General features: G+C 36.7%; 1 protein-coding gene across 1 annotated transcript; it reads right to left on the reverse strand.

Moving 5' to 3' along the window:
• Window positions 4,011-5,544, reverse strand: LOC107627377 (proline-rich receptor-like protein kinase PERK9). The gene is made up of 2 exons (XM_016330215.1): window positions 5,054-5,544; window positions 4,011-4,389 (listed from the first exon to the last, which is right to left on the reverse strand). The coding sequence occupies exons 1-2, from the start codon at window positions 5,542-5,544 to the stop codon at window positions 4,011-4,013; spliced, it is 870 nt and encodes a 289-aa protein (XP_016185701.1).

Consider the following 15,000-nt stretch of genomic DNA (forward strand, 5'->3'; position numbering starts at 1 on the left):
TGTCAACATTGAATGAACTATAAGGATAGAATTTCTAATGCCAACCTTAAGCCAAGTCCTTTGATAATTGATTGTTCATTTCTCATTACTTGCTAAACCCTTCAAAGAACTCCAACAAAGGCTTACTAAATCAATAAGATGCACACTTTGGTAATTCCAAGGGAGGACGACTCGGGAGACTAGTACTCTCGGATATAGATTGTAGAATTGTTTGATGAAGGATTTTGCGTCGGTTTAGACTATACTACGATTGATCATTTGATGATTTCTATATCGACAAAAACCAATTCATCACCATGCCACCTCTGTTTTACATCCTAGGTGTAAAGCTCTATGTGGTAGAGTATTACAGTATGCACCATTTTGAGGATATATACCCTTTCCACATGCACAAGCAAAATACCACCAACTTCCATCTTCAACAATACCTCTGATTATACCAAAATAACAAAAGAACCCTTCTAGGCAATGCACATTTTAAAGATAATTAACAATATGCAACATAAAACAGATGTGAAATTTTTTTTTTCTGTTCATTGGTTTCTAAAATAAACATAACTAACTCAATAAATGTCAACCACATTGTTATCTTGGAGCTCTTCAATAGTGCATCTTCTAGTTAAACGCATGAAATCATCTTCCAAGGATACCACTTTACCTTCATTGGCAATAAATAGTGGCTGGGTACCATTGACACCTTGCTCAATCATACTAATAAAAAAAATTATGCAAATACATGTAGATATTACTCTAGATTGGTTGCAAGTAAAGAAGAGAAATACAGAACAGCGAAATAAATCATCCTAACCTTTGCCTGAACTCAACAACTTTAGGAAGATCAGGATTAAATAACATTTGAGTGGCATACATCACATTTTGAAGACCTACTTGACCTATATAACAATACCAAAAGAGTCTAACAATGTTTACCGAAGACAACACTTAGGGTAGCAATAAGAAGATGTATAGAAATTAAACAAAATACCCCTAAAAAAAACTTGACTTTAGCAAGTTGAATGACAACAACTGGCTTCTCCACAAAGCCAGATGCTAGGAAATGATTTACTTGATTAACATACTCCCCAAACAATGCACAACGTATTGTAAGACTGAAACTCAAAAGATGAAGAACAATGAAATAGAAAATAACAAAAAAATATTATTAAAATTAAAGAGAAACCACCAAAAATGACTAAATCAACATACTTTTTTAAAGATCATTCAAGTACAATAATTTTCACAATCTTTTTCTCTTTTACATATTCTTTCCCTTCCCCCGCTGAAGTTAAAAGACCTATGACATCTGTTTTAAATAAACACAACCTATTATATATTTATACAATTCGTTTAAACAAACTTGAATAAAAGAATAGCACAATGATATACATACCAACCAAATAATCACTTTCTTAGGTCATGTTCAGCAGCTCAGAAAAAGGAAACATGTTGAAATAAGTCTTTGGAATAACATCTTCATCAACAGGAACAACAGTGGTTTGGTGAAGGAAAACTAGTTTGAATTCATGAGAAGTTACTCTATTACTACCATGATTTGACACTACAGTAAAGTATGCCATTCTATAAACTTGACCTTCAAGTATATAATCCTAAAACCTATTAAGAAGTTGTTTTTTAACTGTAGCTTGAATTTTTTCAGACTATAAATCCAAGAAAAAAATAAAATCAGAATAGTGAAACATATAACTTTAAGTTGAAAACTTCAAAGTAACAACTAACACCAAATTTAAAACAATAGCTAATAGGGACTAACATGCTCATCAAGGAGAATCATCTCCATTGAGTTAGAAACCTCATGGTTGCCAAAAGGGGGTACAAGCCAAAGCCTTAGAACCTTGACTTTCAGCCTTCAAGCCTCTCTAAGAGAATGCATCTTAGGAATCATATCAAATGGAGAAAGCATTACAGAAAAAAAGGATAACAGACTTTATAAAATAGAGTAAGCTATAAACAGAAGAGATGTAGAATAAACACTGCTTATAAGAAAATAGAAGACAGCAGAATGCTTGCATTGAGTGTGATTTTTCAACCATCCTTTTATAGAAAAACTCATGGCACAATACTCACCTTTTTGAATTCAAATTGAACATGGAAATGGAGGGAAAAGAAACTCTTAGTCCATATGCATCTCCATTCCATGGCCTAGTGATGAGCGGATAATTTTACCCTTTTTGGCATTAATTTTACATAGTTTTTAATATGTTTTAGTTACTTTTTGAAGGTTGTGGTAGGCTTAGAGAAGGGGGGTTGAATCTATGCCTTCCTTTTAAGTTGCTGTTATTATCCTTTTTAAACAAACTTTCAATTCTGATTCTGTTTGTACTCAGCAGCGGAAATTTATGAGACAATTTATTTTTGTCTCATGAATATCAGAAAACAGAACACAGCAGAGAAAAGAAAAGCTAACACCAGCATGTATCCTGGTTCGGTTGCCTTGTGCTATGCAACCTACGTCCAGTCTCCTCTATAACTATGGAAGAATTTCACTATAGTTAACAGTATTACATACACCAATTTCACAGGATTGACCCAATCCTTTCACACTCAAGTTCTAACCTAACTTGACATTGGCTATGCTAATACCTAACTATTCCTCTTAGTGCTAACCCAACTAAGAAAGGGATACCTTACAGGTACAGGATACAAGACATAGACATACCTAAAGAAATTTGAAATTAACTCTAGGCTTTTCTCTCAAGTGTTTCACTCAGCCTTTTTCCACTCATGGCTTTTACTTGAGCTTTCTCACAATGCCTTTTCTCACAAGAAATTACAGAAAGATAAACATAGAAAAGTACATCACAATCTATAAAACATGAAGGATATTGACTTCATCAGCAGCCTCTTTGCTATGTACAAAATCAGATTCACAAACCTCAGCTTGAGTTCTTCAATATTGGCCGAATGCTTCTTTGAAAGAAAGCATTATCCAAGTAGAGAAACTTCTTTACAGAACACTGTTCTCACACTCTGGTTTTCTCTCCTTGGTTTCTGAATGAACAGCAAACCTGATTTGACTTGGTCAGAGAGAGATGAACGTTGCTTTTGGTTAAGCAAAAGAGAGGGATTTGCTTTTCTGAAACCAGATCGGGCTTGGATTGGGTATTTGGTATGCTTGGCCCGATTTGATTTCTTTGGCTTCTTTCTTTGCTTTTCCTTGGGCTCTTAATTTTGCTTTCAGCCCAATATCCTTGCTGATTGCTTTTTATTTCATTTGGGCTATTGAAATTTGGCCTGCAACAATAAACAATTAGTTAATAAGTAGATATAAATAATCAACACTAATTATTTATTTTGCCCAAAAATAATGTTTGTCATCACTAATTAATTTAGTTAATTTCTTAACTCAACAATCTCCCCCTTGATGACAAACATGGTTTAAGCAATAATCAAAGGAAATAAATTTGATTTAGGTTTAGAAACTCCCTTTGAATGATGTTGTTTGCTTTTATGTTGCTCCCCCTTTCCTTTTCAAGATTAGCTCCCCCTAAATTTATGCTTTCCTCTTTGTTCCTATTTTTCTTTGATCTTAAAGAGAGCACAATAAAGAGCTAAAATACATTTATCTTGACTAAGGGATATCAGATAAGCAACATCACATAATCAGTCCAACATCAAGCTAATATCATCAGCAAAATGATTCAGCATTTGAAATTAAGTATTAATGCAGCAAAGAATATTCAGCATGCAAACTCAAGTATTAATGCAGCAAAAATCCCAAAAGAAGTACTAGGATCTATTATCCTATTGCTATTACTCCCCCTTTTGTCATCAAGGGTGGATAATAAGCAAGATCAACAAAAAAAACAAAGTCTTGCATCCTGCAGAAAAGAGTTGGTCCATAGTGCAAAGTACTAACTAAACTACCAAAGGTGCAGCAATATCTAGAGTTATTACAGTCATCCAAAATGACACAGTTCAAAAGTAGCTAAAGAAACAGAATTCATGAGACAAAAAAATGAGCAGCAGCAGCAGTTTTTATGAGACAAATCCTAGGCATCAGAACCATTCCCCTCTGAAGCATCTTCTTCTTCAACATCAGTGATAATGTCTTCATCATTTTGAAGGTTATCAATGAAGGTCATTAGCACAGCCACCCTATCCCTTGATTTCTTCAGGAAGTTCTCATGCTTGCTAGCTAGCTTCCTTTGTTCCTTGCTCATGGCAATCATGTGATTTGATTGGGAAACAAACTCTTGAGCGACATCCTTGACCACATTCAGCAGAGTAGATTTCTTTCCAGTGGAGATGGAAGTACCCTCAGTTGAAGGAGTAGGAGAATCCTTAAGGACAAAATCATCATCTTCATCATCCAGGACAACTCTTTCAGTTCTAGTGGGTCCTTTGTTCTGTTTCACTGAACCACCCCCCCTTTAGGTATGAATGTCTATTTTCATAGTTCTCATTTGTCAAGTCAACACCAAAAAACTCAAATATGCAAGTTAGAAACATGCCATAAGGAAGTGCTTTGTCCTTTTCACTCTTAACAGAGTCAAACATATATCTAACCATCAAGTATGCAAATGAAATTTTAGTTTTGGTGAAAAGGGCATATAAAACAAGAGTATCAGTGTAGGAAACCCTTTGATATGAGCCACTTTGAGCCAGAATAATATGGTTGACCATTCGGTGCAATTGAGCACGCTCATATCCTAGGGCTTTGTGAGTGGGTGTAATGCCATCAATTAAAGAAATATGTTCACAGATGTGTGCCAATACATCATGATAAGTAATTCCAACACCTTCATCCCACTTAACCGAAGTGTAAGCACAAGGCCCAACATCAGTATACTTCAAAGCATCACTGATAGTTTCATTATTTAAAACTATGTCTCGCTCCTTTACATATGAGTGAGCAGTGCCTTCATGATAGGTCATGTTTGCATAAAATTCTTTGACCAACAAGGGATAAACAGGCTTTTTGATGTCAAAAAGGTGATTCTAGTCCAGAAAAATCAAGTTATCAACAAATGAAAAACATTTTCTTTTCAAAGATGGCAAATCAGCGAGAAAAGAGGGACATAGGGTACGATACTGGATAACCCCTTCAAAAAAGTCATTGTTCATAGCAGATTTGAATCTATAAGGGTTATAGTTCGAATGAGAAGTCAAAAAGTGAGCTTTGTGATCAAAAGGGCCAATGTCTGGTTCTTTAACAGATTTGAGAGGGCGATGAGGGTTACCTCTTTGTGAGCGCACTGGAACCGACCTGGATTTGGGCTGTGGTGGTTCGGGAATGGGTTCTTCAGTCACCGGACGTTTGCCTTTGGAGGAGCTAGGCTTTGCAGAACTAGGTTTTGAGGAGCCAGGCTTGGAAGGTGCGGCCTTTGGTGGTAGCGTCGGCTTGGCAGAGGCAGCGAACCTTGGAGTGGTCTTGGTTCGCGCCATGGGAACAGTGCGAGGAGGAGAGGTAGGAGGAGAAGGAGATGGGGTAAAGGTCCGGTCTTGGGAGCGAGTGGAAGGTTTTGAGGGAAGCTTGTACACCTTTTCACGAGGAGGCCTTTTAGCAATGGTTTTCTTCCTCATTTGGCTAGTTTCAGTCTTTTGAGGGAAGAGAAGCAGTAAAGTGAGTGGGAAGTAACCAAAGAGATTGAGGAGAAGTTATAGAGGGAAGAGAGGGAGTGTTGGTAACCGTACCCAAAAGTGGATTTCCAAAACCATGCAACTGCATCATCTTTTGAAAAGACTTGAAAAGACATGACCTCATTCAAGAAAGATTTTATTTGATTTTAAAAAAAACAGGAAATTAATGTTAAATTTTGAAAATCAAAATTAAAATGAAACCCTTTTTAGATCAAAACAAAAATAAATTGGTTTGAAAACCTTTTTGGGCCAGAAAAAAATTTTAAATAAAACTTAAGCACATAAATCATAAAAAAATAAACAAGAATGTAACATTCATATTGGGCCCAGGGATAGTTGGATTTAATGGAAACACATTGGACCATACTAGATCTGATTTTTGAGGTTGGCCCAAATCATTTTGCACTTGAAATAAGCCCAGACACGCTGACTTGAGGGAAACGTTCATCACCTGCCCAGAATTGTCTCATGCCTGTTTATGAGACAAAAAGCTCCAGCAAATACATCAGCATTTTTCAAATAAAGAATCATAACTCAAAATTCCTAGACAAGTCCTAAGCATGAAGAATCTATCCTCAGCTAATGGTTTTGTAAAAATATCTGCTAATTGTTCTTCTAATTTAACAAATTGAATGCAAATATCCCCTTTTTGGACATGTTCTCTTATTTAGTGAAATTTCACTTCAATATGCTTAGTCCTAGAGTGTAAAACTGGATTTTTAGAAATATTAATGGCACTCATATTATCACACATCAATGGAATATTTTCAGCATTTAATTTGTAATCAGCAAGCTATATTTTTAACCATAAAAGCTGAGAACAACAAGAAGAAGCAGCTATATACTCAGCCTCTGCAGTGGATAGGGCCACTGTTGGTTGCTTCTTACTTGACCATACATTTAAGGACTTTCCAAGGAAGCAGCATAAGCCAGAAGTGCTCCTTCTATCAACTCTATCACCAGCAAAATCTGCATCACAATAACCAACTGCAGAAAAATCATCAATCTTAGGATACCAAATACCAAAATTGGATGTGCCATGAACATATCTAATGATCCTTTTAACTGCAGAAAGATGTGACTCTTTTGGTTTGGATTGGAACCTAGAACACAATCTAACACTTTGCACAATATCGGGCCTAGAGGAAGTTAAGTACATAAGAGAACCAATCATTCCTCTATACCTAGTCTCATCAACATTTTTCTCAGTTTCTCCCTTATCTAATTTAGAACTAGGATGCATGGGAGTTCCCATGCGTTTGGCATTTTCCATACCAAATTTCTTAACTAATTCCTTGGCATACTTTTCTTGATGAATGAAAATACCTTTTTCAGATTGTTTAATTTGTAGCCCAAGAAAGAAATTAAGTTCACCCATCATACTCATGTCAAATTCACTTGTCATGAGTTTTCCAAATTCAGAACAAAGGAATTCATTGGCTGCTCCAAAAATAATGTCATCAACATATATTTGGACTAAAATAAAAGAATCATTAGAATTCTTGATAAATAGAGTTGTGTCAGTGGTGCCTCTTTGAAAACTATTTTTCAAAAGAAAAGAGCTAAGTCTCTCATACCAAGCTCTAGGAGCTTGTCTTAAACCATAGAGAGCTTTAGATAATTTGAAAACATGATTAGAATACTCTTTATTTTCAAAACCAGGAGGCTGCTCCACATACACCTCTCTATCTACCACACCATTCAAAAATGCACATTTCACATCCATTTGATATAGTTTAAAACCACAAAATGCAGCATAAGCTAAGAGAAGTCTTATGGCTTCCATTCGGGCAACAGGGGCAAAGGATTCATCAAAGTCTATTCCTTCTTCTTGGTCATATCCTTGTGCCACTAGCCTTGCCTTGTTTCTTACAATGCTACCATCTTCTCCTAACTTGTTCCGAAAAATCCACTTGGTGCCGGTCACTTTCTTTCCACTTGGCCTTGGAACCAAAGTCCATACTTGGTTCTTTTCAAACTCAAAAAGCTCATCCTCCATAGCTTTAACCCAAGAAGGCTCACTGAGTGCTTCCTTGACATTTTGAGGCTCAATTTGTGAAAGAAGGGCAATGTTTGATCCTTCATTTGCCTTTCTTGTGGAAGACCTTGTTTGCACTCCATGAGAAACGTCCCCAATGACAAATTCCTCGGGATAGTTCTTCAAGAACCTCCACTCACGAGGTCTGGTGGATTTGGTGGCAGATTCAGTCACCAAGGGATTCTGGGTGCTGCTGTTTCCAGAATTTCCTTCAAATTCATGAGACAAAATGGAATTATCTCTCGAATTTTCAGCAGTTGCAGTTTCTGGTTCAGTTTGACCAGAATTTTCTTTTTCATGATTTTGAGTGGTTTCATCTTCCTTTTGAGCTTGATTTCCTGCATCACAATCTTCCAAAATACTTTGCACCAAGTTAGTATCACAAAATGCAACATGTATGGACTCCTTAATAATCCTAGCATCTTGATGATAAACCCTATATGCTTTACTAGTTGTGGAATATCCTACAAACAAACACTCATAAGCCTTTGGATCAAATTTTCCCAAATTTTCTTTGTTATTTAAAACAAAACATTTGCATCCAAAGATGTGCAAGTAATCTAAGTTTGGTGGGTACCCTTTCCAAAGTTCATAAGGGGTTTTCTTCAAAAATTTCCTTATGATTGTTCTATTCAAAATGTGGCAAGCCGTGTTAACCGCTTCAGCCCAAAGGAATTTTGGAACATTACTCTCACAATCATTACCTACTTTTCCAACAGCAATGATTTTACCTTTACCATCATCTCCAAAGGTCACAAAACCTCCATCATACTTATTTAGTTTGATGAAGTAAGTTGACCTCCCAGTTATGTGCCTTGAACATCCACTATCCATGTACCACATGTCCTTTTTGTTCTTGGATGCTAGGCAAATCTACATGAAGATTTTCAAGTAGCTTTAGGTATCCAAATTGATTTGGATCCTTTGAAGTTAATCCATCTTGGTTGCCCAAGTGCATTGAAAATACAAACAACATTGTAAACTTTGTTTCCCACAACTCTCTTTTCAATGAAGCATTGTGCATATGAGTGACCAAATTTCTTGCAATTGACACAATGATTTTCTGATGTGTGTCGCTGAAGTTGAGGTGAGTTATATTGCTCGAAATGATTAAAATGTTGAAATTTTCTGGTTTTTGGAGGAGATGCTTTTCTTTTGACAAACTGATTTTTATTAAAGTTATTCCTCTTTGCAAAAGTATTTTTACCAGAATTTCTTTGAACATTTTTACCTTTTGAAAATGAGATTTTGTTGTAAAATGGTGGTTTCTTGAAAACAGCCTCATTTTTTGAAGTGTACCCCAAACCTGGCCGGTTTGAACTCGGATCAGTTCTTGGTGAAGGCTCAGTTTCACTTGTGTATACTTCATCAAATTTTTTTTCAAAAGTTGAAACATATCCAATACCCGATTTGTTTGGTATGGATTTGGTATTTGATGAAGAAGCCACAAATTTTATAGAGGAAGTGTTGGAAACTGCACCTTCCTTGGCTATGTAGCCTAAACCAGATTTTTCAAACAATGGTCTTTGACTTGCAAGTAATTTGTCCAAGTTACTAGAACCTTGAGCAAATTTTGCTAAGTCACCATTCAGCTTTTTAATCATATCATTTAATCTTTTATTTTCAGCAATTAACTCATGAGAAGGATCCACAATGTGCTTTCCTTTTAATTTTTCAAGTTCAGATTTTAGAAATCTGTTTTCTTCAATGATGTCCAAAGCACATTCAGTTTCCTTCACTTTTTCTTTTAAAAAATCATTTTCAGCTCTTAACACATCTCTTTCAGATCTGCATTCATTGTATTTATCAAGCAGTTTTGATGTGTTTAAAGTGAGATCATCAATAATAGCATGCAAGTCCTCAATGGTCAAATCATAATAGTTTACCTCATCAAGATTGTTGTTTCCAGCCATGAAGCAGTCTTTGTCATCTCCTTCAGATTCTTCTTCTTCATTTGAGTCATTCTCAAGATCCTCCCAAGCTGCCATGAGTACCCTTTTCCTTTCCTTCTTTCCTTTGTCCTCCTTTTTGAGCTTTGGACAGTTTAACTTGAAGTGTCCAGCCTCCTTGCAGTGATGGCACGTCACTTTGCTCAAGTCGATCTTGTGCTCCTTTGAACTTGAACCTTTGTATTTGCCCTTGTTCTTCATCATCCTTCTAAATCTCCTAGCAAAAAACAAAAGCTCGTCATCTGAAATACCATCACAAGACTCGCTCTCTTTCGGTTCTATTTGTGACTTGAGGGCTATTCCCTTTTTCTTTGAGTCTGTGTTTGTGTGTGTGGCTTCATAAGCAAGGAGTTTTTCTCTCAGCTCATCATAGGTTATGGGACTTAGGTTGTTACTTTCGGTTAGGACAGTGGCAGTGGTTTCCCATTCTTTTGTGAGGCTTCTAAGGAGTTTTCTCACCAAGGTTTATTCTGCATAGTTTGTACCCATAGCATCAAGGTTGTTGATTATGATTGAGAATCTCTCAAACGCTTCATCAATGCTTTCTCCATCCTTCATGCTAAACATCCGTACTCTTTTTGCATCATATCAATCCTCGTTTCTTTGACTTGTTTAGTGCCTTCGTGTGTAACCTGGAGTTTTTCCCAAATTTCTTTGGCTGTCTTGCATCTAGACACCTTCCGGTACTCTTCAAAGCTAATAGCACAGTGAAGAAGGTTGATTGCTTTGGCATTCAGCTCTATCTTCTTCTTATCATCTTCATTCCATTCAGCTTCTTCTTTTGGAGTCACCATTCCATCAGCACTTGTTTTTGTTAGGATCTTGGGACCGCTCACAACAATCTTCCATATTTTGTAGTCAATGGATTGGATGAAAATCCTCATCCTTTCTTTCCAGTACGAGTAGTTCTTCCCGTTGAAGAAAGGTGGCCAGTTGTTTGACTGGCCTTTAGTGAGAGTGTAGGCAACTATGGTTGTGCCCAAGTTATTCACCATTGGATCTTTGCTCCAAGCGGTTAAGCTTGATTCTTGAGACCTTAGCTCTTGATACCAATTGAAGGTTGTGGTAGGCTTAGAGAAGGGGGGTTGAATCTATGCCTTCCTTTTAAGTTGCTGTTATTATCCTTTTTAAACAAACTTTCAATTCTGATTCTGTTTGTACTCAGCAGCGAAAATTTATGAGACAATTTATTTTTGTCTCATGAATATCAGAAAATAAAACACAGCAGAGAAGAGAAAAGCTAACACCAGCATGTATCCTGGTTCGATTGCCTTGTGCTATGCAACCTACGTCCAGTCTCCTCCACAACTATGGAAGAATTTCACTATAGTTAACAGTATTACATACACCAATTTCATAGGATTGACCCAATCCTTTCACACTCAAGTTCTAACCTAACTTGACATTGGCTATGCTAATACCTAACTATTCCTCTTAGTGCTAACCCAACTAAGAAAGGAATACCTTACAGGTACAGGATACAAGACATAGACATACCTAAAGAAATCTGAAATTAACTCTAGGCTTTTCTCTCAAGTATTTCACTCAGCCTTTTTCCACTCATGGCTTTTACTTGAGCTTTCTCACAATGCCTTTTCTCACAAGAAATTACAGAAAGATAAATATAGAAAAGTACATCACAATCTGTAAAACATGAAGGAGATTGACTTCATCAGCAGCCTATTTGCTATGTGCAAAACCAGATTTGCAAACCTCAGCTTGAGTTCTTCAGTATTAGCCGAATGCTTCTTTGAAAGAAAGCATTATCCAAGTAGAGGAACTTCTTTACAGAACATTGTTCTCACACTCTAGTTTTCTCTCCTTGGTTTCTGAATGAACATCAAACATCTTTTTATCTCCTTGCATGTTGCTGGGTTCTTCTTCCAAGGTCAACACCTTGAGCCTTGAGCTTCACCAACCCACAGATTCACTTTTCTCCTTAATCCCCAGATTAGAAACTTTGCTTCTGACTTCCTCATCTTGACCGAAAGCCATAAATCAGCAACCATAACAGTCTTCCAATGGTCAACTTAATCTGAACCCTTGAAAAACAACTTGGCCCCCAAGTCATGTTTAAGACCGTAGATACACAGCAGGGAAGAACAGAAATCCTCTTTCCTTTGTATCCCATTTCGGATAGAGCAGAGAGTTGGGAAGAAGAGATGAGACCGAGTTGCATGTAAGAGGAAATGATTTACCTATAACCTAAGCTTGATTTGGTTTGGATTTGTTGAGATGACTTCTGCCTTTCAAGCTTAGTTTCTCTTTCTTGCTTCTTTGGTGACTATCTTGGTGAAGAAGCTCTCTCTCTCTTTCTCTTTCTTACTTTTCTGAAGCTGATTTGACTTGGTCAGAGAGAGATGAACGTTGCTTTTGGTTAAGCAAAAGAGAGGGATTTGCTTTTCTGAAACCAGATCGGGCTTGGATCGGGTATTTGGTATGCTTGGCTCGATTTGATTTCTTTGGCTTCTTTCTTTGCTTTTCCTTGGGCTCTTAATTTTGCTTTCAGCCCAATATCCTTGCTGATTGCTTTTTATTCCATTTGGGCTATTGAAATTTGGCCTGCAACAATAAACAATTAGTTAATAAGTAGATATAAATAATCAACACTAATTATTTATTTTGCCCAAAAATAATGTTTGTCATCACTAATTAATTTAGTTAATTTCTTAACTCAACACTTTTTATTATATTTTTATTAGTTTTTATGCAAAAATCACATTTCTGGACTTTACTATGAGTTTGTGTGTTTTTCTGTAATTTCAGGTATTTTCTGGCTGAAATTGAGGAACCTGAGCAAAAATCTGATTCAGAGACTGAGAAAAGACTGCAGATGCTGTTGGATTCTGACCCTCCTGCACTCGAAGTGGATTTTCTGGAGCTAAAGAAGTCCAGTTGGCGCGCTCTTAATTGCGTTGGAAAGTAGACATCTTGGGCTTTCCAGCAATATATAATAGTCCATACTTTGCTCGAGATTTGATGGCCCAAACTGGCGCTAAAAGCCAACCAAAAACTTTCTGGCGTAAAACGCCAGAACTGGCACCAAAACTGGAGTTAAATGCCCAAACTGGCACCCAAGCTGGCGTTTAACTCCAAGAACAGCCTATGCACATGTAAAGCTCAATGCTCAGCCCAAGCACATACCAAGTGAGCTCCGGAAGTGGATTGCTGCACTATCTGCACTTAGTTACTTATTTTCTATAAACCCTAGTAACTAGTTTAGTATAAATAGCACTTTTTACTATTGTATTGGAATCTTTGATCTACCATAGACTGGAACACGTTTATGTTACATTGGGAGGCTGGCCTCACGGCCATGCCTGGACCTTTTTCTCTTATGTATTTTCTACGGTGGAGTTTCTACACCTCATAGATTAAGGTACGGAGCTCTGCTGTTCTTCATGAATTAATGCAAGTACTATTGTTTTTCTTTCAATTCATGCCTACTTCTTCTCCAAGATATACTCTTGTACTTAATTCAGTTAAGTCAGAATGAAGGAGTGACCCGTGACAATCACCCACTATCTTCGTTACTCGCTTAGCCAAGATCCGCGTGCCTGACAACCACAAGTGGTCTACATGATGTTCAACATAGTCATTGGACGACAGCTGGAGTATATTCTCTTGGATATCTAATACACGAACTGAGTCCGTGAGATTTGTATCTTCGTGGTATAGGCTAGAACCATTGGCAGCATTCCTGAGATCCGAAAAGTCTAAACCTTGTCTGTGGTATTCCGAGTAGGATCTGGGAAGGGATGACTGTGACGAGCTTCAAACTTGCAAATGTTGGGTGCAGTGACAGTGTGAAAAAGGATAAGGGTCCTATTCCGACGCTAGTGAGAACCGATAGATGATTAGCCGTGCGGTAGCTGTACTTGGTATTTTTCATCCGAGATGAGAAATCTGACAGTTGATTAGCCGTGCAGAGATCGTACCTGGTATTTTTCATCCGAGAGGATCATACAGCTTGCCATGGAAGGGAGCACGCATGATTGGAAGAAGACAATAGGAAAGCAGAGGTTCAGAAGCAACAAAGCATCTCCAAACGCTTATCTGAAATTCCAACCAATGAATTACATAAGTATCTCTATCTTATTCTATAGTTTATTTATCTTTTAATTATCAAAACCTCATAACCATTTGAATCCGCCTTACTGAGATTTACAAGATGACCATAGCTTGCTTCAAGCCGACAATCTCCGTGGGATCGACCCTTACTCACGTAAGGTTTATTACTTGGACGACCCAGTGTACTTGCTGGTTAGTTGTGCAGAGTTGTGAAAAGTGTGAAGCACAATTTCGTGCACCACCTAGGCAGAACTAATCACATCAGGAAACTCTAACCCAAAAAAATGAAACAAACCATTCAAAGTTTAAAGAATTCATGGAATAGGGACCAAAACAAAGATAACACACAATACCATGTACAGTGCACCTACATATCATTACATCATAGGGATGGCAGTCATCAACTACCCAAATACTCATCCTACTCATAGCAATGAGAGTTGGTAAATGTATTAGGTAAGTATAGCTTCAAAACAACAACTGAATATGGATAAAACTCTAGGCACATATCAATAAAATTCTATTAATCACATCACCACTCATGAAATAGATTAGGTAGAAACTCCATACCTTGATAATGATTCACACAAACCACATGTATCCAACAATTCACTTTAGTTAAACTTAAAGAATTTTTTGAATATACACAAAAAAAAATAGATTCATGAGTTTTTTAATTGGTGTACGTTGGATATAATTAATGTGGTGCTTCATAAAATTTGCAATGAAGCATATATGGCAGAACATGATTATGTCTGCACAAAACTTTATCAAGGGAATATAACTTGTTGCATGAATTTTTCTTTGAAGGAGGAAATTTGCTAATTAGACACACATTACTGCGATGCCATTTTGCTGGCACAAGGCCCATTCCTTTGTCAATGAAGCTCTTAGATTCAGGTCAAACACCTGTATGTATATGCAAGAGGTGAAATATAAAATAGTTTTATTTAAACAACAAAAAAATAAAATACAATTTAGTTGAACAACCAAAGATTTCATCAAAATATAAAGGAATGACCAAAAAGCTATCAATAAAATTCTGTCAATTACATCACCACTCATGAAATAGATTAGGTAGAAATCCCATACCTTAATAATGATCACATAAACCACATGCATCCTGCAATTCACTTTACTTAAACTTAAGCAATTTTTTTAATATACACAAAAAAATGGATTCATCAATTTTTATTATTGGATTGAATTGGTGTACATTGGATATAATTAGTCTGGTGCTTCATAAAATTTGCAGTCAAGCATATATGGCAGAACATGATTGTGTCTGCAGAAAACATTATAAACTCTTAGATTCAGGCCAACACCTATATGTATTTTCAA

Source organism: Arachis ipaensis, chromosome B02 (genome assembly GCF_000816755.2).
Source record: "Arachis ipaensis cultivar K30076 chromosome B02, Araip1.1, whole genome shotgun sequence".
NCBI lineage: Eukaryota > Viridiplantae > Streptophyta > Magnoliopsida > Fabales > Fabaceae > Arachis > Arachis ipaensis.